This window comes from Pyrus communis, chromosome 5, assembly GCF_963583255.1.
Source record: "Pyrus communis chromosome 5, drPyrComm1.1, whole genome shotgun sequence".
NCBI classification, from domain to species: Eukaryota; Viridiplantae; Streptophyta; class Magnoliopsida; order Rosales; family Rosaceae; genus Pyrus; species Pyrus communis.
Genome location: NC_084807.1, coordinates 24,339,924 through 24,367,383, shown reverse-complemented (window position 1 = coordinate 24,367,383; position 27,460 = coordinate 24,339,924). Strand labels below are relative to the sequence as shown.

Below are 27,460 nucleotides of genomic sequence, written 5' to 3'. Positions count from 1 at the left end.
GTTTAATTCACTTCCCTCAAGCCCGTTTCTGCTCCTCAACTTCTTCCTTCCTGCTCGATTTGGATGGATTGGAACGAAAAAGCTCCAACATGGGATCAATTTCTTCCCCCTCACTGATTATTTATTTCGGTATTTCATGCATATTGATTTTTTCATCATTATTAATTTTGGTCATGTGATTAGTGATTTTTGTTCTTCATTTTATTTTGGGTTTTCCTTTCTGTTGTTTTTAGGGTTTTTTGCTCTGCAAATCGATCAAATTGCCTCCATTTGAATTATTTTGTAATTATCTTAATCTATATTGGGTGGAATTGGGCCTTTCCATTCTCCAAAATCTTTGTTAGGGATTACATTTTGCTTAAATTTTGTGAGATTAAAAAAAGATTGGGACTTTTTCTGATTTTAAATTATTTACACAGTTCCAAAGCACTGTATGTTAAACACTGGAATTTTGATTCGGATTGTAGTAATTGCCGTACAAGTTTAAACTTTTGTGTGGAATTGGTGCAACTTTTGGGGTTTGTGTGATGTTATTTTGATTAGTTGTTGACTAAAATTTGGTTCTTTTGATTTGGGTTTGGTTAATTGAATAAAATTGTGGTTTATGATATTCAATCAATGGAAAATGTGACTTTCACAAGCTCCAAACCTGTGTCAACCATAGAGATCTCAATATGTATCTAAAATTTGCTTCAGACACCGGTGGAAAAATGTATTTAACATTTTACGTTCATATGCATAGGCTCGACTTCTAAAAACGTGCAAAGCTGTGCTTCACAAGTTTACAATGCCTGTCAAGTGCAGCACATACATTTGTGTTGTATAATTGTATTTGATAAGGATAATACTATCACTGCACCTTATTCCTTGAAACCTTGGCCTTCTTGAGTCTTCGTCGGAGCATTGCAAATCAGTTTTCCGACTCGATATCATGGTGTTCAGTAATTCGGCTGGTAATTTTTGGCATAATCTATTTGAAAAATTTAGTTGTTTTTGTTGTTGGTTATAAGTAATGATTTTGGTTTCACGGTCAGCTCATTATGAGTATGATCATGATCCGTCAAAAGCTAGGGAGCTTGAAGTGGCAATTAGTTGTTCTTAAAGTTATTCATCCACTGCTTCTTTGTTGATTCATGTTTGTTTCTCTCAACCAAAAACTAGAACCTTGCTTCTCCAACTCTCTCTTGCAGTTGAACTACATCTGCCATCAAGCAGGCTCTTCGAGCTTCAGTCCGGGGGTAAGCTTCTCTCTTTTGATTGGATTCAACCATCGATCTGGTTTTCTGGTGGAAGTCATAATTTTCATCCCAATTTTTGTCCAAAAATCTTAAATTTTCTCTGTTTGTTTTTGTCTGTTGTGGAGATCCAATCTGAATTGTGTGTTCTTGTCGATCTTGGCTTTCGAAAATATAAGAATTTGTGCGTTTGTTTGTGGATGTGAAAACTGCAGACCCTCATCCTTCGCATTTTAGTTTCTCTTTTTGCTTCTCCCTTTTGGGATTTAGGGGAACCAAATTTGTAATTTTTGTGTATTATTAAAGTTGAATATGTGGGAATCAATCAGTTCTTCACTTTTGGGATTTATGGTTTTTATTTTTATTTTTTTAGTTTTTATAACAAAACTGAACTCTAAGGGTTAAAATATTCAGAGTTTTGGTACTTTCCTTGGTGAGAGTTTGGTTTCGAATTTCTGGGTTCAAAGCGGATTGATTTTTATATTTAGTTTTTTAATATCGGGAAGAAATGAAAACGAATTTTGCCTTTTTCGAGTATTTCATCAGTACTAGCTTGCTGTATTTATTATTCTGTAGGTGCAAATATAGTTCCCTAAGCAAGCTTGCTTATTTTTCAACTCTTTAACTGATGTGTGACTTCTAACTGTAATTTTTCATATTTCTTCTTTTATGTTCCGATTATTGAATTTGAAATCATTTAATGAAATGAAATTGCCAAACCATGTTAGATTGTAATTTTGCGCGTTCCATTTGAGTTTACAAACAACATTTACTGTCATATGTATCTTTTGTTAAGTGCCTATCACCTGTTTGATAAAATATACCACAGAAACACGCATGCCCGCACACACGGTTTTCTCGGTTCTTTGTTATCTGTTTTTAGATGTTTCTGGATTTAGAATTTCATGGGTGAAATGCCTCTGCGCATTTGGTCTAAATTGCAGGTGAGAAAAGAAAGCCAGCAAAGCTTCATAGAGAGGAGGCGTGAGTTTCCTATGATGGTAAGTCTATTCCTTCATTTGGTTAAAGCATGTTCATTGTGGTGTATTTGGCAAAACTCGAGACCCTTTTATGCATCTTTTGTTTCGATTGGTTTGTTGGATGTCAGCATGTGGGACACTTGAGTTTGAGTACCTTTGTCTTTTCCGATATGATAATGCGATGGTAATTTAGGCTATAATGATGAATCTTTGTGTTTAAGATTTTTTTTATGACAGATGTGTGAGGCAATTACGAAATATCAAAAAGTACCCTCTCTACTATGATATGGATAACACACTCCTGCGGGAACTAGACATCCCAATATTTTGCAATTTGATTACAAATTATCTACCAAAAGTACATACCGCTATCAATTATGCGATATTATATGGTCCACTAAAATTTATTAAACGTGTTATGAATAGAAACCCGTTCTAACGTGGATTTATTTTTACAGTGGAATTATCTACAGAAAAGTTCTCAAAGGTGGTTACAGTGGAGACCAATATTCAGAACAGAGTGGACAAGTCTTTACAAGCTAATCCTACTGGTAATAGAAACCACCTCCTCTGTCTCTCTGCTTACATGCTTTTTAACATGGAGAGAAATTTAATCTGTGTTTCAGAATTAGTGGTCTTCTTGATGTTCAACTGTAGGGAAATGGTTCTTGAAATTGTATTTTGGAATTAGTGATCTTGATTCAGAACAAAAGGACTAATTTCCTTCTTACATTTCACATGCATGTAAATAGTATCGCTATTATATATATATATATATGTATTTACAAATCTTACATGTTCTATACAACTTTGAAACTCACAGCATAAGATACCTCTGTTTTCTTTATATATATTTCCTAAATATTTTAAAGACCCGCGGCAATGCCTGGTCACTTTTTCTAGTCTTACCTACTTTGCACTTTTTCTGGTCTTACCTACTTTGTATGAACCTTCCAATACGGTAGAAAACTAGCTAGTGGGTCTCTACGTTTTACTTTCTGCTTTTTATGATAATTCTAATGTAAAACGTCAATCTTTTTTTTTTCGTCAAGAACCAACGTGTAAGTTACTCGAGGAGTACAACACTTATCACATATTTGTATTATTATTTCTACCACTTTTTTAATAGAAGTTGGTCCATCAACACATGTAGGTCTCATCTCTATTAAAGAGATAATACAAATGTGGTAAGATAAGCATTTTTGACAGAGTTTATTGAAACAAAATTGTATGAAAAATTTGATAAGAGTAGCATTTTTGAATTAAGAATTATAGCGAGTACAAAAGCTATTTGTTGTGTTCCCCAACCCGTCAACCACGGCATGCACGCAGAAACCCCAATTTGGACGCTAAAATTGACTCCTTTCTTTGCGTCAACTTACTATTACCTAAGGTTAAATATCCAGAGTTTCCTTTTGCAGCATAGCTAAATGGAGTTCTCAAGTATTCATATTAGCATTTGGTTTATTTTCATCCAACCGCTCTTTCTTCTCTTTCTTTTTAGCTCTGCCTCGTCCTCCCATTTAGCGGGAAATGAGGTGGATAGGCTTTCCTTGCTTGCCTTCAAAGCTGAAATTGTGACCGATACCCTCGGCATCCTTAGCTCTTGGAATGAATCCCTCCACTTCTGTCATTGGCCAGGCATTACTTGTGGCCGTAGACACCAGAGGGTTACAGTGCTCGACCTCCGATCAAGCGGGCTGGCAGGCCACCTATCTCCCCACATTGGAAACTTGAGCTTTCTGAGGATTTTACGCCTCCAAGACAATAGCTTCAGCCACACCATCCCGACAGAAATTGGCCGTTTGTTCCGCTTGGAAAGACTACGCCTTGATAACAACTCCTTCAGTGGTCATATTCCATTCAACATATCATGTTGCTATAACCTCCAATACCTTGGCTTATATGGCAACACTCTTAGTGGCGAACTTCCAACTGAAATTGCCTCACTGTCCAAGCTTCAGCTACTTAATTTTGGCGCAAACAATTTTCATGGGAAAACCCCACCTTCTTTTGGGAATCTTTCTTCTCTTTGGTGGCTATCTGCATATGGAAATAATCTGCATGGGGGTATTCCAAATAGCCTTGGCCAGTTGAAAAGCTTAATGATTTTTTCACTAGGTACAAATTATTTGAATGGTACCATCCCTCCCTCCATATACAACCTCTCGTCAATTGAAGCCATTTATATGGCTCAAAACAACCTTCAAGGAACCCTTCCTTCTGGCTTGGGCCACACTATATTTCCAAACCTCGAAACCTTTGTTTTCCATACCAACCAATTCACTGGACCAATACCAGCTTCAATCTCCAATGCCTCAAACCTTTCAAAATTTTCTATCCAATCCAATAAGTTTATTGGGAAAGTGCCTAGTTTGGCACGCCTGTCAAATTTGCATTGGTTTCAACTTGATGATAACAATCTTGGAAATAATGAGGAAGGTGACTTGGATTTCATCTCTTCTCTAGTTAATTGCACCAATTTAGAAGTTTTATCTCTCGGCCACAATTATTTTGGAGGACTGCTGCCCAAATCTATCAGCAATCTCTCAACAAAGCTCAGGAAAATAAGTTTTCATGACAATCAAATACACGGAAACATTCCCGTCGGGGTTGGAAATCTCATCAACTTGGAGAGACTGGGCTTTTTTGCAAATTTATTGGCAGGCACTATACCGAATTCAATAGGTAAACTGAATAAGCTTTATGACCTATATCTAGATTCGAATGAATTGTCAGGTAATGTTCCATCATCTCTAGGAAATCTCACTTCATTAAGCAGCTTGATTCTCAGCTCAAACAAGTTAAATGGAAGCATACCACAAAGTCTCGGAGACTGCAGGTTTATGTTAAATTTGGATCTTTACCACAACAATCTTAGCGGTCCAATTCCAAAACAAGTCATCAATTTACCTGTTTACTTGGATCTATCTGGAAACCAACTTACTGAATCCATTCCCATGGAAGTAGGCAACTCACAGCATCTTGTTTTCTTGGATGTTTCTGAAAACAAGTTATCTGGTGAGATTCCACAAAGCTTAGGGAGTTGCACAAGTCTGACGACTCTGTCTCTGAGAGAAAATTTATTGCAGGGGACAATTCCTAAATCCTTGAGCTCCTTGAGAGGAATTGACTGTTTTGACCTCTCTCGCAACAACTTGTCTGGCATAATTCCCAACTACTTGGGGAGTTTCCCCTTCTTGCGGAATTTGAACCTTTCATTTAACGATTTTGAAGGTGCAGTACCAATCCAAGGAGTTTTTAAGAATGCAAGTGCAGTATCTGTTGTGGGAAACACACGGCTTTGTGGAGGTATACCTCACTTAAGATTGCCTAAATGCATCTCCAAGCAATCTACGCATGGGTTATCTCCTAAGCTGAACTTAATTATCTCAGTTTCTTGTGGGGTTGTCGGCTTGGTCTTGGTGTTGTTACTTGCGCTTCTTTATCGATCAAGAAAGGCTAGAGCGCTTAAGTCAACTTCAGGATCATCACTGGGGGTTTCACTCTTGAAATTGTCCTATGGAAATCTCCTCAAAGCAACTGATGGGTTCTCTGCTTTGAATCTGATTGGTTCTGGAAGCTTCGGGTCCGTGTACAAGGGAGTTCTCAATGAGCATGAAGAAAGAATTGTTGCGGTGAAAGTACTCAATCTTCAAACTTCAAGAGCTTCTAAAAGTTTCATGTCTGAATGTGAAGCCTTGAAAAGCATTAGGCATCGAAATCTTGTCAAGCTACTAACTGCTTGTTCAAGCATTGATTTTCAAGGAAACGATTTCAAAGCCTTGGTGTATGAGTTCATGGTGAATGGAAGCCTAGATGAGTGGCTGCACATATCAGCTCAAGGAGTAGATAGGCCAGCCAATCTGCTAAAGAATCTGAATCTCACTCAAAGAGTTAACATTGCCATCGATGTAGCATGTGCTCTGGATTATTTGCACAATCGCTGCCACATGCCAATAGTTCATTGTGATATAAAGCCCAGCAACATTTTGTTAGACAGTGACATGACTGCTTGTGTTGGTGATTTCGGTTTAGCAAGGTACATCCGGGATGCTTCTTGCCCATCTCCTTTGCACGATAGCAGTTCCAATGTCATAAACGGCACCATAGGCTATACTCCCCCAGGTAAATTTTCTTTTGTATATATTTTTATTTGTGCTTGCACTATGGTTTTGTATATAGCATGAGTTTTTTTGAAGTCACACATAAGAACAAAGCTATGTTTTTGTGCATATAACTTAAGAGTATGGAATGGGAGGCGAGGTGTCAACATATGGCGACGTGTATAGCTACGGAATGCTGTTGTTGGAGATGTTAACTGGCAAGAGGCCAATAGATAACATGTTTAAAGGTGGTATGGACATGCATAATTTTGTTATGATGGCTCTACCAGAACATGTGGGAGAAATATGTGATCCAAGACTTGTTCAAATGGAAGAAAGCAGCAGCAGTACTAATCCCAATCATGACCCAAATGATCAAAGACAAAGGGTTGTGGAGTGCTTGACTTCCATTGCAAGAATAGGAGTTTCTTGTTCCGTAGCAATGCCGAGAGAGCGAAAGGACATGAGCAATGTGGTCGCTGAACTGAGTCTAATGAGGGACGTGCTAACTGGAATCAGAATGCCGAGTGAGCCTGTCATCATCATTTCAACTCCCATGGAACTTGAACCGTAGTTTGCGTGGAGTGGAACGAGTGAAGTGGATTTAATCTTTTTGCAGTTGGTTTTATTGTATGATTTGTGAATGATCTTTGTAAGATCATCTTTGTGCTTGCTTGGATGTCTATTTAAGTTTGGTGTTCTGTCGGTTTTAATATTCTGCATTACTAAAGTTTGTTCGGTCTCCAAATTTGTCATTCTTTCTTACTTTTTTTGTTGTTTATATTTATTGTTTACACACTGTTATTGTAGAATATATTTGGTTGTGACTTCATGATCCTTATTATCATTAGAATTTAATAGTATTTTTATATTTTCTTAAATTGCTCCCACACTTTCTTCTGTAAAATATTCAATTGTCTTTCAAACTACCCAATCGTAACACTAATCAGTTGTGTCTTTCAGCTAATGCAGCTTCCATCATGCAGAAATTCTCTCTTGCAAGTTCTAACCACTACATAGTTTTAGTGACATCACAATTTCATTAAATGTTTGTATGTGTTTAAAAATTATTCCAACCATTCCATAAATGTGCGTCATGTAACGTCACCTGGTTGTATGAGTGTCTGAGTGCCTCTCGAAATAATGGACACCAAAAATTATTCATGATTTCTTTTTGAGTCTTTGCATCAACTTAATTGCCAAACGCACCAAGTAGTGGTAAATGCATTAAGGGACCTGGGTGGTCACAGGACCACCCATAAGCCCAGATAAGTAGTTGTGAGGACCTCTGAGGATCATCCAAATTTGGACATATGGTGGAGGAGAAGAGTGTAGCGACGGATTTTGAAGTATGAAACAATATTATAGGCGAAAATTATCAATTAGTTTGGACAACTCTATTCCAAATAGTTTAACTTTAATTTGGATAGTTCCAACCATATTCAGATAGATCAACTATAATTTAAGGACCACTGAATGTTAGAATCCTAAATTCGCCTGGCATCAAGTCCAATTGAGTAGGCTGACACTTGCCACTCTCTTTTGTTTTTCTTCTTCCACGCATGCAGCACGAACAAATGGCTGTCAGTGTCAACACTTAGAAATTACCTACCACCAATAATTGTAAATACCTTACTTCTAGTTCCCTTAATTAATGTCAAGAGCTACAAATATTGCATGCATTTATATAGCTTTGCCTAAATGGAGTTCCCAATCCCAAGCATCCAGATTATTATTAGAATTTGGTTTATTTTCATGCAACTGCTCTTCCGTTTTAGCTTTGCCTTCTCCTCCTCGCGTCTAGTAGGAACTGAGGTGGATAGGTTGTCCTTGCTTGCCTTCAAATCTGAAATCGCCAACGACACACTCGGTATCCTTAGCTCCTGGAATGGTTCCCTCCACTACTGCCAGTGGCAAGGCATTACTTGCAGCTGAAGACATGACAGAGACATGAAATAGTATGTAATACACATCAAAGTATTATCCTTTGTATATAAATAGTACTATATACAAATCTTCATACGGTTTTCAATCCCGCAACATCGCACGGGACATTCCTTGCTAGTTTGTATCTAATCCACAGAGAACTTACAAACTTGATTGTTTCACGAATTACAGAGTACACAATTGGCGGTGAAGCATCAAGACAAGGGACATAAACAGTTATGGGATCCTAGTGTTAGGAATGTTCACGGAAAGAAGACCAACCAAAGAAATGTTCAAAGACAGTTTCAATCTCCATAAAAGAACAATGCAGATTGTGGATCCTGCTCTCCTCGCCGTTGTTGAAGAGAATGTGCCTGCAGCAAAAGGAAAGGAAGCAAACTACATCAATGGCGAAACTGAGGCGGCAGATAAAAACATGAACGACGCGAACACAAGTGAAACGAATCCATTTGTGAGGAAGTGCATACTTCCAGTCCGGGAGATTGGACTCGCATGCTCAGAAGAATAACCAAAAGATAGAATGAAAATGCAGGATGCCACCAGGGATCTGCATTCACATACAAAATGCGTTTATCGGTGTAGAAATTCGTCAAGAGAGACCGCGAAAATCAGAAGCTTAATGATAGTTGCTGCTACGCAGTTTTACTGTTAAGAAAATGTGATACGTTAATTATAAGCTTAAGACAATTAAGCTGATGAATGTTGAGAATCAGATAAATATCTCCGTGTTCAAGTTTGTGAAGTCATACAAGAGTTTATTCTTACAATTGGTATCTCGCTCGTTAACGTGCGGATTTACTCTAGTTACACACAAAAATTCAGGGACACGTGATGACTAAATGCTAATATGACACACTCATTGGTTTCAGTGTACCAAGATCAAGTGTCATAATATAATTTGTTGATTTTTTTTAAAGTTTCCAATCAATTGTATTATGAGATTTAATGTATCACCAAACCATATTACCAGCATTCCGAAAAATTTCTCCTCATCTACCAGACTACCTCTAAGGGTGGGCACAGTTCGGTTTAGCCCTGTTCCACCCTCAAATTGGAACCAGAACCTGAAAATATCAACGGTTCGATTCGGTGCTGTTCCACCTAAATTTATTTTTAAAACCGTATTGTTTGGTTCACAACAATTCCACTTCTGTTCATGTAGGTCGACGGTTACGAATAATAAATCGTTTGAATCTTGCAAACATATATTTAGAGCACACAAAAAAGGCAAAGAATTTTTATAGTAAAAATAGTAATTAGATCACACAATGAAAAACATGCATGATCAATCATACAAAATGATGAACCATAATAAAAGAAGATTTAAAAATTTAAGGATTAATCTCAGTTTACCACCTTGAAGTTTTTTGGTTTTCAATATTAATACATAAAGTTTTTTTCATCCAAAGTGGTACATAAAGTCATAAAAATTTTGAACACTTTCATATATTCGTTAAGTTTGCTGTTAAATCAGCTGTTAAGTTGTGAAGTGGCGTTCACGTAAACAATGACCAGGCATCTCGTGTCGTAGGGACCCACATAAATATTAAAAATATAAATAAAATAAAATAAAAAAGGGTTTCTGGGCTCAACCCCCGACCCCGTCCCTCCCTTCTCTCCTCTCCCAAACCCTCAATTCCATCTCCGCCGTTATCGCCAGCTTCCCCTTCCGCCCGCTCTCCTGCCCCTCCAGCTTCGAAATCACGTTGCTCGTGGCCATGTACCGGAAGATTTACAGAGGAGATTTCAAATGCCCACCGTGGTTCTCGTCTGAGGCCCGGAGACTCGTGACGAAGCTTCTCGACCCGAACTCGAGTACTGACGAAACAGGAGCAGGAGTTCGACGAGCCGAGCGAGAAGATCACGTCAAAGCAGACGGAGACGCTGAACGCAACCCACCCACACACACACAAATCTAATTTCCCAACAAACCAATCAGCAAAGAAAAGAACCTGAAAACATTATTGTACAGTCGACAATTTGCAATGAGGAAACAATGCACAAACCCGTAAACCCAAACATTGAAGCCATAAAACCCAAAAATTTACCTGAACTTGATGGTCAATTTGAATACCCAATTCACCAAATCACCAAAAAAAAAAAAAAAAAACCTATCTGAATTTAGAAAATTCAATTTACCCAGAAAAAATTATAAGAATTTTACCTCAGACCCACATCCTGATTTCACCTCTCCTCCTCAAAGCATCATCCCCAGCAGATTGAATCATTCAGCAGAAGGAAAATTCACGCTATGAAAAAACAAAGCAGCTGAAAACTAAAAATGTATATCTAAAATTATACAAAGAAACAACAGAGTGGGTGCTTTTGCAAACACCATTCAGGAAGCTTAGATCGTCATCAGGTTGAAAAAAAGGAGATTTCGATCTGAGAGCATTTGCAAAGAAAATGTTAAAATTGCCATCTAAGCATACAACAGTAAAAAATGATAGCAAACTCTCTTCAACCGAACATTCAATTTCTTAAGTGACGCTTCATTTGAAGGCAAAGCCTTTTACTGTTAAATTTGATAGCATATGTCAAATTTATTAAATGATATTTTAATAGATTAAAATAATATATAATAAATATTGTTATATTTTTTGAAATATTTGATTGGTTACTTAATCATTGAACTTCACAAAAAAATAAAAAATTTAATACAAAATATCAAATTGGTCCATAAGTTATCAACTATCATTTTAATGTTTAAAATTTGATATCTCATTTGAAGATGCTTTGGATCACTTTCTCTTCGTCCCCCTCTCCCTTTCCCTCTAAAAAAAAAAAAAAAAAAAAAGCACAGAACTTTAGAGAGAGAAGAAGCGGGAGGAGAATGAGGAGCTGCAATTCGCAACAAAGCGGTCGGCGAGCAGCGTGATTTCGAAGCTGGAGGAGGTGGCGGCAACAGGGAAGTTCAAGGGTGAGGCTGCAGGGGCAGGAGAGCGAGCGGAAAGGGAAGCTGGCGATAACGGCGGAGATGGAATTGAGGGTTTGGGAGAGGAGGGAAGGGAGGGAGGGGGTTCGGGGGTTGAGCCCAGAAACCCTTTTTTTTTTTTAATTTTTAAATATTTATGTGGGCCTCTATGACACATGACACCTATTCACTGTCCACGTGAGCGTTACATCACCATTTAACGACTGATTTAACAGCAAACTTAACAGATGTATGAAAGTGTCAAAAAATTATGACTTTATGTACCACTCTAGGATAAAAAACTTTATGTATTAAATGTTGAAAATCAAGAAACTTCATAATAGTAAACTGAGATTAACCCAAAATTTAATAACACCAAAACTTTACAAAGTTAATGAATATAATTCGTTTAGTCCTCTGACAATTTAAACCATTTAGTCTTGCTTCGCTCCGATTCATAAATAAAAGGCAGAGAATATGATTTTCTCCCCTCTTATTTGAATGGTCACAGTTAAGTCACGCCAATATCTTGTATTAATTTTTTATAAAAAAAAATATAAAATATAAAAGAAGAAGATAAAAAGAGATGGAAAGATGAAGGAAGAGAATCTTAATCTAAAAAACATATAGTGCAAGAAAAAGTCATAAGTACATGGACAGGAGGAGTAGAAAAGGAAAGTCATATTCCATTTTTCTTCTATTTGTTATCTTAATGGCCATGGAATACATGATGCTGTTTTTAGGTGTCACATCATACTCATGGGAACGTATACAAGGTCATGACTGGAATTACAACGACCCTCTCCTTTGTATGGAATGAGAATCCTTTCCGAATTTTCTTTGTTAAGATAGACATAATTAGTTAATTATGTTTATTTATCGTATATTGTGCGATCAGTTTTCATTAAATACTGTTTATATTTAATTTTAAATAAAAAATTTTAAATAATTTTTGACCACACGATGTACGATGAACGGACACAATTAATTAATTCTCTGAATTCTAGGATCCTAATCTCTCTTTTTGGGCATGTAAACTTAATTATGATTAATTAAAGGGAAGTGTTATTGGCACTCAAAAAATCTTATTCTACACTTCTCACAAATGTATTTTTCTTTCTAAATATAGAAAGTTTGAAGTGTAGAATGAGAAATTTTGAGTGCTAATAACAATTCCCTTAATTAAATTCTAATCTTACACCTAATTACCTAACAGTCCAATTCCATCAACTTGTAAACCAACTTATCAAACACAATAAAATTAAAGGAGTTTTAACGAAAAGCCCGTGGTACTGTTCATTTTAACGAAAAACCACATTTTTACACTAAAAAGTCAATTCTAGTACTATTCACTTTACCCTTTATTTTGTCCTTATCATTAAAACTCAAAGTTTTCAAGCCTTTTTAATTAGTTTTCCTTAAAATTAATGTCTACTGGGTCCATTAAGAAATATAAAAATATTTATGTGGAAGTTATCAATTAAATTAATGTCTACGTGGTTCATTTCAAAATATAAATTAATGGGATAAATTAGAAAAAAACTACCTCAATTATAAATCAAAACACAATCTCATATCTCATGTTTTTAAAATCATAATGTCATATCTCATCTAACAAATTTGTTGTAATGTCAGACATTCGTCAGTTTTTATATTAATTTTTTTGTTAAATACTAATGTAACTTAACGCGAGGATAAATTTCCTAACACAACTGGATTAAAAAATTAGTTAAAAATAGTTAAAAAAATTTAATATTTAAAATTAGTTAAAAAATTTATTGGGTAAATTACATAAAACTACCTCAACTATTGGTGTCACGACACTTTCATATCTCATCTTTTAAAATTGACAATGTCATACCTCATCTTACGAATTTGTGCCAATGTCATACTTTCGTCAGTTTTTCTATTACTTTATCTGTTAAGTGCTTACGTGGCTCGAAACGGAGCCACTCACCAACTGGATTAAAATAGAATTAAATATATTTTTAATAATTAAATATTCAAAAATTAAAAATAAATTATTATTTTTATATAAAATTGTGTGATTCACGTCTACAATCCTTCCCCACCCGTCCCCCTAACCTACCTCCACCACCCTCTCTCTCATCTTTATCTCTCTCTCTCTCTTCTCTTTTCCTGTAACCTGCATCCCTAAAATCCCAAAACCCATAAACCCTTCCCTCCCGTCCCCCCCCCCCCAAACCTTCCTCCACCACCCACCCTCTCTTTCTCCTCTCACTCTCTCGCCTCTCTTGTCTTTCTTCGGGCAACATGCATCTCCAAAATCCCAAAACCGATTACAAATCTCAAAACCCAAAATCTCATCAAACCTCCCAAATCTCGAGAAGGCGGGCCATGTTTGACTTTGACCTCACCCTTCCTATCCAGATGGTGCAGGGATTAGAAAGAGATTGAGTGTCTCTGATTTGGGGCTAGGGATTAGAGAGAGAAGGAGTTTCTCTGATTTGGGGGTGGGCTCGGGTGGGGAGAAGGGGTGTGTCTAATTTGGGAGTGGGCTCTGGTGGGGAAGATGAATTGGTTTTTTTTTTTTTTTTTTTTTTTTTTTTTTGTACATGAACAGGGACCAGCTCGAAGAGCTGCGGGTGAAGCCATCGTTGGCCTCCTTGGCATCGAAGAGGGTGGGTGGTGGAGAAAGGTTGGGGGGGGGGTGGGGGATGGGTGGGAAGGGTTTCTGGGTTTTGGGATTTTAGGGATGTAGGTTGCAGGGAGAGAGAAGAGAGAGGAGAGAGAGAGAAAGGGTGGTGGAGGTAGGTTGGGGGGGACGGGTGGGGAAGGATTTGTAGAGGTGGAAGCTTGCCAGAGCTCCACACCAGAAGCTGAGTTGGAGTTCGAGAGAGCTCAATCCCTCGGCATTAATGGCAAAGCACACGGGGTGCCTCGATGCAATGTGCAACGCCACATGTGAGTTCCCTATGTCCCAAAAGTTCAACGTTCAGACTTTTGGAAGTTGGTTTGGTCGAATTAGAGAGGAAATGAGGTGGTTTACTTCTTGGAGCTTAGAGAGATAGAGAAAGAGAGTTGAGAGCTTAGAGAGAGAGAAAGGTTGCAGAAAATGAAAGAAGAGAGAGAGTTCTAGAGTGTTCACGGGGGAAGAGGAAAAGAAGAAAGAAAAAGGGGAAGAAAATAGAATTGGCTGGGTTACAACACAACATAGTGGGTCCCACACTTGTCCCACAATTTTATATAAAAAAATAATTTATTTTTAATTTTTGAATATTTAATTATTAAAAATATATTTAACTATATTTTAATCCAGTTGGATTAGTGAGTGGTTCCCGTCTCTAGCCATGTCAGCACTTAACAAATAAAGTAACATAAAAACTACGGAGGTCTGACATTGGTACAAATTCATAAGATGAAGTATGACATTGTCAATTTTAAAAGATGAGGTAAGAAAGTGTCGTGACACCAATAGTTGAGGTAGTTTTTTGTCATTTAGCCAAATTTATTTGTAGCGTGTGAAGGGGAGTTTAAGACTTTGGAAGTTAGCATCCATCTTTAGTCCTTTTTAAAGCAGAAAAGTTGCAAAAGATATCCTTGGTATATAACGCTTAATTGGTAGTTATATGGACATCTGAACTATTGACATTCATTCTCATGTCTCAAACTTTACGTTGCTTAACTTAGAAAATGCATTTAAGAGAAATTTACATATCTAGCATCTAACTACTAGATTCAACAACTATTGAGTTTAGAATGTTGTAATTCGTAGAAGATGCTGCTTCTCTCGTTTATCAGTCTTTATAAAAGGGTAAATTTCGTGGTGGTTTCAGTTTCTCACTTTTGAGTTCTAAATTCTAATTGTGCTTGAGTTTCATGTAGTATTACTTAGCCATTTCTTCATTGTGATCATAGTTAGCAAACCCCCAGCCGGAGCCTGCTGCTAGGACCAGCTTAGTGTCTAGACAATCAACTTCTTCCCCTGGGCTGAGTTCTTCAAATTCTGCAACCCGGAGGCCTTCATCGTCTGGGGGTCCAGGATCTAGACCTTCAAGATCCTCAACCCCATACTTCCTGACAGACCACTTTCAGCCACTAGAGATAGGCCTGGAGCACCCAGTTCTCGATCATCTTCCGTTGAGCCTGGTCCCAATGTAAGACCAAGACGGCTATCATGCTCTCCTTCAAGAGGACGGGCTCCCAATGGCATTAGTCATACAAGTGGGAGCTCTGTTCCTGCATTCAGTCGTGGACATTCTAAAGTTAATGACAATGTGAGCCCTGTTTTAATGGGAACAAAAATGGTCGAGAGGGTAATAAATATGCGGAAACTGGCACCACCGACGCAAGAGGACAAACATTCTCCTCATGGTAACCACTCCGGGAAGTCAGCTTCATCCCCAGACAGCTCAGGCTTTGGTAGATCACTCTCAAAGAAATCCCTTGGTATGGCTATACGCCACATGGTAAGCATATCTTTCCATCTTACAAGTCGGTGTACATTCCCATGCGAATTGAGACTAGAATGCCTGTTCGTTGCAAAGTTGCGCATGCTATTTCTGTGGAAGTATCTCATATTCTCTGTTGTAGAAGATAGCTTTCCCTCATTCCCTCCCAGTGTGCTTGATAAGCAGTCAAAATTTACTTTTAATCTAGAGAAAATATTTGATACAAGTTTGTTGAACATAATTTTTTCTTGATTCGGTGTTGGTTGCAGGATATAAGGCGATCTATTCCAGGTAATTTAAGACCGTTGATGACAAATATTCCTGCATCCTCCATGTACAGTGTGAGATCGGGGCCTGCACGAAGCAGAACAATTAGTGTTTCAGATTCTCCTCTTGCCACTAGCAGTAATGCTAGCTCCGAAGTTAGTGTAAACAACAATGGCCTTTGTTTAGACGGGAGTGAAGTAGAAGATAATGTAGAAAAAGGTATGTAGGCTAAAAAATATATTTGTTATTGATACGTGAATGTGGAAAAATGGAAGAGAATGCAAATGGAAGAGAATGTTTATGGAAGAGAATGCAAATGGAAGAAAATGCTTATTTTTTCATTATGTTTCTCTACAAGATTACAAGGATATATATACATGATACAAATGTGTAGGTAGGACAAGGTAGCCGTCCTAGTGTGTAGGTAGGACAAGGTAGGACGGCTGTAGAGGACAAGGTAGCCGTCCTAGTGTGTAGGTAGGACAAGGTAGGACGGCTGTAGGACGGCTTGACGGCTGTAGGACGGCTAGTGTGTAGGTAGGACAAGGTAGGACGGCTTGACGGCTGTAGGACGGCTTATTCTTCCAATAATAATATTATATACAATTACACAAGGACTCCAACCATATTCCTTATTTGTCTAACACTCCCCCTCAAGTTGGAGAGTGGATGTCAAGAACTCCCAACTTGCGTAACATACCCGAAAACTTTTCTTTCCCAAGAGGTTTGGTAAACAAGTCTGCCAACTGTTGTGCCGTACCCACATGCTTGGTCTCTATTGTGCCATCTACAATCTTATCTCGTATAAAGTGACAATCCATCTCAATGTGATGAGTTCGTTCATGAAAAACAGGATTGGCAGCTATATGTAACGCTGCTTGATTATCACAAAATAAAATGGAAGGACCATCCAAAGGAATGTTCAAATCCTTCAACAAAAAACGAAGCCAAACTATCTCGCAACAAGCACCTGCCATGGCCCTATATTCCGCCTCTGCTGAAGAGAGCGAAACGGTTTTCTGTCGTTTCGTCCGCCAAGAAATCAAAGAACCGCCCAAGAATACACAATACCCAGTAGTCGAACGGCGAGTGATAGGGCAACCTGCCCAATCAGAATCACAAAACGCAGTTAACTTGGTCTGGTTGTCAGAACGAAATAATAAACCTTGACCTGGAGTAGCCTTCAAATAACGAACAATACGAAGCGCAGCATCCATATGAGATATCCTTGGCTCGTGCATAAAACGGCTTAGAACATGCACAGAATAGGTGATATCCGGCCGAGTGATAGTGAGATATATTAACCGACCTACTAATCGTCGATACTTTTCAGGATCCTTGAGAAGTTCTCCTTTATCAGATAATTTTGTGTCATCCATAGGAAAAGCAATGGGTCGTGCTCCCAAAAAACCATAGTCCTTGAGAATCTCTAATGCATACTTGCGTTGAGAAATATAAATCCCTTGTTTGGAACGAGAAACCTCAATACCCAAAAAATATTTTAAATCACCAAGGTCTTTTATCCGAAAATGATCACGGAGAAAAGACTTCAGAGAATTAATGGCACTAGCATCATTGCCTGTAATCACAATATCATCCACATAAATGAGCAAAGCTGTGAAAGAAATACCAGACTTTTTAGTGAACAATGAATAGTCAGCTTTGGATTGTTGAAAACCGGCAGAAATGATGGCACTAGTGAATTTGGCAAACCATTGGCGAGAAGCCTGCTTAAGACCATAAAGTGACTTGTGAAGGCGACACACAAGATTCTCCCCCTGTCGCCGAAGACCAGGAGGAGGAGACATATAGATTTCTTCATGTAAGTCACCATGTAAGAAAGCATTATTAACATCAAGTTGATGAAGAGACCAAGACTGACTAGCAGCAAGAGCAAGAAGACAACGCACCGTAATCATCTTAGCAGTAGGAGAAAAAGTGTCATGATAATCAATACCTTCAGCCTGAGTGAAGCCTTTAGCAACCAAACGAGCTTTGTAGCGGTCAATAGAGCCATCAGAATTGTGCTTGAGTTTGTACACCCACTTACAACCAATGGGAATTTTGCCAGGGGGCAAGGAAGTTAAAGTCCAAGTATCATTAGCATGTAAAGCTTGAAGCTCCTCAGTCATAGCACGTTGCCAATTGGGGTCAGTGGCAGCCTCGGCAAAGGAGGAAGGCTCCACAGTCCGACTGACAGAGTTAATGTAAGAAAAATGCCTGGGAGAGTAACGGTGATAAGAGAGAAAATTACAAAGTGGATATCGCGTACCTTGTGTAGAACTGGGTTGCGAAGTCGAAGATGGGTGGGATGGCAGAATCACCTGCGAGCAAACGTAGTCTTTTAAATAGGATGGAGGTTTATGGGCACGGGAAGAGGTGCGGGGAAGGGGAGGATTGGTAGGTAGTGGGGGGGTAGGGATGTCCGTGGGTAAAAGGGTGAAAGGTAAGGAAGTAGCGGGGGGGGGGGGGGGGGGAAGGAGGGGATACCGAGAGGGCAGGGGCATGGGGAAGAACGGGTAATGGGGCAGCAAGGGAATCTGTGGGAGGCGTGGAAGGGGAGGAAGGTGGAGGAGGGTGAGGCGTCGGGGCAGGAAGGGGTGGGTTATATGTAAAGTCCAGAGGGGGTGGAATGGGTAGGGTAGGCGAAGAGGATGGGATAGGAGGGTGAGAAACGGCATAAGGGAAAGTAGTTTCGTGAAAGATGACGTCTCGACTAGTGAAAATGCGGTGATTGTCGAGATCGTAAAGGGTATAGGCCTTTTGTCTATGAGGATAACCGAGAAAAATGCAACGATGAGCCCGAGGGGAAAATTTGGTGGTGGGAGTGACAGAGGTGGCATATGCCAGACAACCAAAGACGCGGAAGTGGTCATAAGATGGGGTTTTCGAAAAGAGAACCTCAAATGGGGATTTATGATGGAGAAGACGGGTAGGGAGACGATTGATGAGATAAGTAGCGGTAAGAACACATTCCCCCCAAAACTTGATAGGAAGATGGGATTGAAAACGAAGGGCGCGAGCGGTTTCAAGAAGATGACGATGTTTTCTTTCAACAACGCCATTTTGTTGGGGGGTATAAACACAAGAAGTTTGTAAAAGCACCCCATGATCAGAGAAAAAACTACGAAGAGATAAAAATTCACCACCATTGTCAGTACGAATGCATTGGATGGTAGTGCGGAATTGGGTAGTGACATAAGCAAAAAAATCCTTAATTAATTGTTGAGTGTCGGATTTATATTTCATGAGGAAGACCCACGTAAAGCGAGAAAAATCATCCACAATGGTTAAGAAATAATGAGCACCAGAAAGAGAAGAGGATTGACGATTCGGGCCCCAAATATCACAATGAATTAAAGCAAAAGGGAAAGTGGATGAAATTGAACTCAAAGGAAAAGGTTGACGAGTTTGTTTTGCCAACGGACAAACATCACAAATATGACTAGAATCAAAAGTGCAATTAAGAGAGTTAGATGCTAAAGCTTGCAAACGAGTAGAGGAGGGGTGACCAAGACACCTATGCCAGAGGGAGGAGGGGATGGTAATGATGTTGCAGAGAGGTTGACGGGTGGGGAGAGAAGAGGTAAGGGCCACAAGGTAATACAGATCGCCACGTCGCTTACCCACACCAATCATCGCCTTCGAAACCAAGTCCTGCAAAACACACCAAGAAGGAAATAAGGTTATGGAGCACGATAATCCATCTGTAAGTTTACCAACCGATAAAAGGTCCACTCGGAAATTAGGGACACATAAAACATCCTTCAAAGTAACTGATGAATTTAAAGGAAGAGTGCCGGTAAAAGTAATGGGAGCGGAAGCACCACTAGGCAAAGAAACAGGCGGCAAATGTGAAGGAGAGCGATTAACCAAACATGAAGCGGAAGAAGTAATATGATCCGTAGCACCACTGTCAAGAATCCATTGACCATGACGAGAGGTGACAGGTAACAAACCTTGGGCAAAATCAGTAGTGAGCACGGCATTGGCCTGAGGAGGGGTGGTGGTGTCACGTAGAGCAGCTAGAACACGGGAGTGCTGCTCGGCAGAGAGGTCAGGCATGGCAAGCTGCAAGTCATGCAAAGTGGGCTGGGCCCCGTGCACTTGGTGGGTCGCTGGAGTAGAAGAGGAGGCGGGGGCCTGGGTGCCTTGCACGTGATGGGCCTGGGTGAAATTATGGGGCTGGGAAGCAGAAAACCGTGGCTGCCGGGGAGGACTGGAAGGTGCATGGTTGCGGGAAGAACTGGAAGCAGTGGCACGGCGCGGTGGTCGCCACGGTTGGCCATGGAGGGGATTGCCAACGGGATAGCCATGAAGTTTATGGCAGGTGTCTCGGGTATGATAATCAAAATTGCAGTAGGTGCAGTGGAGGGGAGGACGAGCAGAGGAGGGACGGGACGGGCCACGAACAGCCATGGGAACGGCAGAGAAAGCTGCCAAAAAAAAAATTAGGGCTAGGGTTATAAACCTGCTCTGTATACCATGTAGAAAAAGGTATGTAGGCTAAAAAATATATTTGTTATTGATACGTGAATGTGGAAAAATGGAAGAGAATGCAAATGGAAGAGAATGTTTATGGAAGAGAATGCAAATGGAAGAAAATGCTTATTTTTTCATTATGTTTCTCTACAAGATTACAAGGATATATATACATGATACAAATGTGTAGGTAGGACAAGGTAGCCGTCCTAGTGTGTAGGTAGGACAAGGTAGGACGGCTGTAGAGGACAAGGTAGCCGTCCTAGTGTGTAGGTAGGACAAGGTAGGACGGCTGTAGGACGGCTTGACGGCTGTAGGACGGCTAGTGTGTAGGTAGGACAAGGTAGGACGGCTTGACGGCTGTAGGACGGCTTATTCTTCCAATAATAATATTATATACAATTACACAAGGACTCCAACCATATTCCTTATTTGTCTAACAGATAATGGCAGTGAGAGAGGTGGTTGATCTCCTGCCAGTGTGCGCGGTAGGTAATGTTTTGGGGGAGCTGCCATCATTCCACATAAACTGCATCTCTAATCTACCACATGATTTTTTCATCTTCGGTTTCAACCATCTTGATAGTAAAAAAAAAAACCAATTTTCTGAGAGACCTGACCGGAATTGTGCCTCTGTGCTTCACGTAAAGTGTACCGAAATGCTGATGGTGTTGTAATTCATGATATTTGTAATGTTAAGAAATCTGGTTATGTACCGAACAGTTTTGGTGGCTCGCTTTCTACGGATACTTTGTTGAAAAACCAGAGATCATATTAGCCTCTCATCTTTGGCAAGTTGAATGTGTGTACTTCTGGGAGCGCAGTGAAAGCTGCTGTACTCATACCATGGGCTGTGTTGAAGGTGTTTTCAAGAGCTTTGCTAACCTGCACATGGTTTTTTTTTTTCTTTTTTTTCTTTTTTTTTTAATGAGTCAACGGTTGAGATTTTGATTAGTTAAATCTTCTCCGTTCACTAATGAAAAAGGATATTGCATTTAGAACCGAATTATAAGGCTGTTTTAGAAAGGGAGTTTTCTTTATCCTCCACTAAACCTTATTCATATATTTTATTTTTATTTTTTATAATCAACCTATATCACAGGTTAATTTATTTATTTAGCTATATGATAAGATTCTTTTTTATAATCATGTATCACAAATTAATATGTTTTTGTACCCTTTTAATTAGGTTTCATATGTTTTGGTAGAGCCATCAAGACAAAGTTGTGGAGGTTCATATCATCTTTAAATATGTTATCCGTTGGCCTCTTGCATGTTAACATCTCTAACAATAGGATTCCAAGGCTATACGATGACCAGTGGCAAAATCAATCAATGACAATTGGAGTTTGCCGTTGCCGATCTAGGTGGGTTGTAGTCTGAGCTAGAGGGAGAGGGACGATTGGAGTTTCAGCGTCAGTTGGAGAAACACGACTTTTACGTTCAGGTTCTAACTTCTAAGGTTGTTTGAACATGCAACGACGTTCGATCCTCCAGTAAGTACTCAAGTACTATCCCTTAAGGCTGTTATGACACCTAAAGGTCTTGAAGGTTCGTCATTCGAAAAGTTCAAAGCCATTTCATAGTATCATGCTTGAGGTAGGTGGATAAAAAAAAAATATGACTTAAGATGATTATTTCAACCATTAGATGAAAATTTAACCCAATTTAAATGATTACTTCAACCATTAGATGAAAATTTAACGTAAAATATAGAGTTTACTATGTATTTTCTGAAACACTAAAAAAAAAAAAAACAATAATTACAATAAAATTTGAAGAGGTCCTAGTTCCCTTCCGACTCACATTTGTACATATGAAACACAAAATCCAAGAACCGATTATACCCATCAGGAAATGTTCAACTAAACAAGAAAAACTCCACAATGTTGTAATGGAAGTACATGGTTTCTACAAAATAAGCCTAACAAAGAACGCCAGGCATATTACGAAGCAGCTACTACAGCCTCGGGGGTAGCCGCCACAACTACAGCCTTGGGTGGAGTAGAAGTACTCGGTTTTGCATCCTTGGTGGGAGCTGGGGCTGGAGGTGAAGACTTAAGGTGGGGAGGTGTATTATGCTTCAATTTTAAAAGTATCTGCCTCATCCTTGAAAGCTCGGTTGGCTTTCTAGGCTTTGGACCTTGGACAACGAGAATGGATGACTTCTTTTCCGTATCCTTCTTCCCTCTTCTTCTTTATAGCTGGCACCTCATTGGGAATGAGGTCCACAATTGCCTTCCCGTAGTTCTTGTCTACCTTAGCATGAAACTTCTCTTGATTAGCCAGGAACAGCTGAGAAACGCCAAAATACAAGTTCAAAACAATATGCCAGAGAGATTGATATGGATATTAAAGGCGAAGAAACTGTAAAGTTGTGACAAAGTTCAACTCCAAAATCATTAGCTAAAGAGACAATCAGAAAACCATCAACACGACCAACATTAGTAGTATTTGTTTTACGAAGAAGCCTAATAGGGAGACATTGTAGCTAAGATTTACGTAGAGAATCCTAAACAGTTGTCACCATCACTTAGTTGAATTCACAAGAGTTCAATCCCAGCAAAGAGAATAAAAGTTACGATCTTGTAAATATTAATGAATAACCAAGCTGAGTGGATGTGGGGAGATATGTGACAACAATTTGTGGCTCTTCTTCAAAGCTTATTTCGATCAACTATTCTATTATTGAATGAATCAGCAATCCCAGAACCAAACTATAAGCATCAGCCCAAAGAATCAGCATATGCATTCCAACCAAAAACTTAAAATTGAGGCAGTAAAGTCTGAAATCGACATTACTAGAAGAGCTCATTTGAAACAAAATATTGTGCCGTGTCGATCATATTTTTTGGAAAGCTAAATTGATCAAACCTTCTCCCTTTCCTTGTTAGCAGCCTTGTTATTTTCAGTAGTGATCTTCCTCTTCACCTTGAATTCATCTACTTCCTCAATTGTCAGAACCAACAACTCCTTTTCTCTCTTCTTCTTCTCCTCGAGATGAATCGCATTCTGCCTGAATGTCACAAAAGCTCGGATTATTATAACTCCCTTACAACCTCACAAAATTCAACCATTTATTTCTCCCACGACCTTCAATGCAAACATAAAATTACTTTCTGATAGTCTAACTACAATTTGACAACAATCACCAATCTCTTTTTCGATTCGAATTCAGCTCCACAATCTTATACGAACAATCGGCACGTCAAATTCATAAAGATTTGATATCAGAAAGACGATTACTGATCACTAAGCATACAACTCTTGAAAACTATCGAAATCAAAACAACAACTTCCACTCAATTTCTCAGCAACAGAAAGATCAAGCCAAATTCAAAACCAACAACTTTCAACTAAATTGCACAAAAGAGTCAAAATTAAATTGCTATACAGAACTATCAGTTCAATAAAAAACAACCAGAATTCGAGACCCTACCTTCTCCATTCTCTGAGAGCGAAGCCTTCCTCAGGCAGCATCTCCGACGGAGGCGGCAAAATCGGATCGTCGGACCCGCCAAACCCTCCATCAAAGCCCTGGCCATTCGATTCGGCGTAGATCGACGGAAGAGAGAAGGCCTCCGACGCCGGCTGAGTGTTGAAAGCGTCGTTTACGGCGGAGCCATGGAAGATTGGGGAATCGATGGCGGAATCCTTGAACGACTCGGAGTCGACGAAGTTATCAAATCGCTGGGATTAGGGATGGGCAAATATCATTGGTTATGGGTAGTCGTGGTTAGTGTCCATTTAAATTTGACGGTTAAAGTTATGGTAACCGTTTAGATTAATCAACGGTTATGAGTATAACCGTTTACTTGTGAAATTTAAAATGAGAGATTATGGGTATTACTTGCGGTTATAAACGGGTACCCATTTAATCATTTATTTTAATATATGTAAAACTAAAAAAAAAAAAAAAAAAAATTAGTTTCTAACTAGGGTTAGTATCCTGAGATATATTTGGTTATAAAGGATATGTACATGCCTCACTTGAGAGAAAAATATAGTTGATAGAACGGGCTAATGTTTAATATATATGATTGAATGTGCTAAAGAATTAGAGTGTTTGACAGTTTTGTTTTAGAGTCTTTTGGAGCTTTGACCAATTCAAGATAATGGTTACCTTGAGCATTTAAAAACATATTATTAACAGATGATGCGTACCTATATATATTATTAGAGTTGTTAGAGATTGAAGTGAAACATGAGCCATATATTATTTTGTTTATTTTTCTCCACTAGTATCAGATAAGAAAAATGAACGTAGAGAGAGACAAATGAGAAATGAATGTAGAGAAATTCGAAGTTTCATAAAACAATACACCAGTAAAAATTTGGAGTTCTTGTAGGTGATTTGTTAGGATTACATGTGGATGATGCTTTTAAAAACAACTGTAAAATTTAGTTTGCGCAAATTACTTTATTGTCCATAATTTTATTTTGTGATAGAAGACAAAAATGTTTTTTCACCCTCTTATAGTTGACAAAAAGAGTTTCATTCATATGTGGTTTAAATTAACTTCTTCCTTACAAATCTATTATGTGTAAATAAACTAACTTGAAATAGGTCCAATTTTATGGAAAGAGATCCTCTTCGGATCCATTCCTACACAAATCCACCCAATTAATCAATACAGGCCCTTGAAATTTGATCCAACGGCTACAAACATGAGGCTCCTTTAAAAGTTATAACTACTTTAGTAGTTGGACTAAATTTCAAGGGTCTGAATTAGGTGATTGGATGGATTTGATGGAAGAGATTTAGAAATAATCCCCTTCCCAATTTTATAGCCTAACAATTAGATTAGTTCAATTTTTAGTTATTTTTTTATTTAGGTCCATGAATAGGACTCCATGTGCCAGCACTTTTTGTTGTTAGGTTGATACTTTGCATTGTGATTACTATTTTACTCTACTATAGCTATTCAATGGAAAAAGAAAAAAAGAAAAAAAGAGAAAAAAGAAAAAAGAAAATGATACGATCGGTACTTTGCTAGCTATTCTCTTTTAGCATAATCGCTATAAAGCTAGCGACTAGTCCCCAAAAAAGTCGCTATCTTCATACCAATGGGCTTGGTCAGGAAGATCCTCAATAGGGATGGGCAAATACCCATTGGTTATGAGTAACCGCGATTATCTGCCAATTTAAATTTGACGGTTACGGTTATGGGTAACCATTTAGATAAATAAATCGTTATGGGTATAACTATTTACCTGTGAAATTTAAATGGACGGTTATGAGTATTACTTGTAGTTATAAACGGGCACCCATTTAACCGTTTATTTTAATATATGTAAAACTAAAAAAAAAAAAAATAATAATAATAAAAAAAAACTAGTTTCTAACTAAGTTTAGTATCCCGAGATATATTTGGTTATAAAGGGCCATAATATATATATATATATATATATATATATTTATGCCTCACTTGAGAGAAAAAAATATAGTTGATAGAATGGGTTAATGTTTAATATATGTGATTGAATATGCTAAAGCATTAGTGTTCGACATTTTTGTTTTGGAGTCTTTTAGAGCTTTGACCAATTCAAGATAATGATTACCTTGAGCATTTAGAAACATATTATTATTAGATGATGCGTACTTATATATATATATATATATATATATATTTAATTGGCCTCGAGTTGTCAATAAATATTTGACCCCAAAATTAGAAATCGATTAAATGGCTTGGATCGATGAACATATGTTTCTAAATAAAAATCCAAATATTTATCAAATTAGCCTATTAGCAAACTGATGCATACTTACACATATATATATATATATATATATGTATATAAGAATATTAATTAACCTACAACCATGCATGATTCTTGTAATAGATTGACCGTCAAATAATTGGGAGACATCGTATATATTCATAAATAATATTGCCGTTAATATAAAAATACATGTTAAATGTACTTATAACGTTATTTAATAGTTAGAAAAAAGAAAATTATGATAAATTTATTTTGAATTTCCAAGTTGTTAAAAAAATAGGTAGAAGGGTAAAAAAAAAAAAAAAAAAAAAAAGTAAACGGGTAAATGAATATGCGGTTATGAATATGCGGTAAATGAATATGCGGTTATGAATATGCGGTTATGAATATGCGGTAAATGAATATGCGGTTATGGGTAAATGAATATGCGGTTATGAGTATAGTTAACCGTTTATAAACGGTCATGGCAATGTGTATACCCATTTATGTAAATACCCAACGGGTAAATGGTTATATGGGTAAAAGTTTAAATGGTTATGGATAAATAACTGTGGTTACCCGCTCATCATAATCATTGCCCATCCCTAGCTGGGAGGAGAGTCGGGAGTTGTAGCCCAGGTAACTGTCGTCATCGAACGGGCGAGTTGACCCGGTGGTCCGGACCGAGTTGTCTTCGGGCTGAGCAAACAAGGCCATGAGCAAGTCAAGTGCACTGATGAGCGAAATGCCGAGCGAAATGCTCCCAAAGGCAAAACTCATGCAGGAAAAATATCGGCAGGCTTTATGTTGGGCTGGGCCGACTCACTGGCCGTCATTTGGTGGCTGACAATATCTGGTCCTATGTTTTTAATTTGGATGTTTTTGTGATTGTGGGTTCGTCCCTTAAGCCCGATTCTGCTCCTCGATTCGGTACCCAGAATATGAGGTTCACAAGGTTCGATGTTTCCTCCTCAACTTCTTCCTTCCTGCTCGATTTGGATTTGCCTAGAGACCATACGATCAAGGCCTAATACTGTCGAGAACGTCCTTTTCTATTTTCACCTATCAATTCTGCAAATTCATTTGGAAATGAAACTGGTCGATTCACTTCGTTCGAATTTAAAGAATCTACAGCTACAGGTAACTCATCTGGTACCGTTTTCAGGTTTCTTCTGAGTTGCCCGACTACGTTGAAGATTATGTTTGATAAAATGTCAGAATACAATTTTGGAAAGGCTCCATCTCAGCTGCAATAATCTTAAACCTCTTGGAAAGGTTTCTCTTGTTAATGCATTTGATAATTCTAACTTCTTTTTGTAACTTATTTGGAGAAGTTCCATGAGATCGACATTTTTTTTACATGTTCAATTTATTTATTTTGTCTTAAACCTATAGTGGTAATACATTTTTC

At 38.3% G+C, this 27,460-nt stretch overlaps 1 protein-coding gene and 1 pseudogene across 2 annotated transcripts; one reads left to right on the top strand and one right to left on the bottom strand.

The window, feature by feature from the left end:
* The first annotated feature begins 72 nt into the window (after window positions 1-72).
* LOC137735518 (probable LRR receptor-like serine/threonine-protein kinase At3g47570) lies at window positions 73-7,126 on the top strand. 2 transcript variants are annotated; one of them, XM_068474946.1, is made up of 5 exons: window positions 73-953; window positions 1,191-1,238; window positions 2,180-2,236; window positions 2,674-6,343; window positions 6,462-7,126. In XM_068474946.1, exons 4-5 carry the CDS (start codon window positions 3,646-3,648, stop codon window positions 6,893-6,895), a joined length of 3,132 nt encoding a protein of 1,043 aa, XP_068331047.1. In that variant the 5' UTR covers window positions 73-953; window positions 1,191-1,238; window positions 2,180-2,236; window positions 2,674-3,645; the 3' UTR covers window positions 6,896-7,126. The 2 variants fall into 2 exon arrangements, with proteins under 2 accessions (XP_068331047.1, XP_068331046.1); XM_068474945.1 differs by having other exon boundaries at window positions 1,162-1,238.
* A 14,899-nt stretch (window positions 7,127-22,025) lies between these two features.
* Window positions 22,026-26,829, bottom strand: LOC137734459 (clathrin light chain 2-like; annotated as a pseudogene).
* Window positions 26,830-27,460: the final 631 nt, after the last annotated feature.

Coding starts and splice junctions, on each gene's coding strand:
- LOC137735518 (XM_068474946.1), top strand. CDS start 3,646: ATGGAGTTCTCAAGTATTCATATTAGCATTTGGTTTATTTTCATCCAA. Junction 6,344..6,461: donor CATAGGCTATACTCCCCCAG/GTAAATTTTCTT, acceptor ATATAACTTAAG/AGTATGGAATGGGAGGCGAG.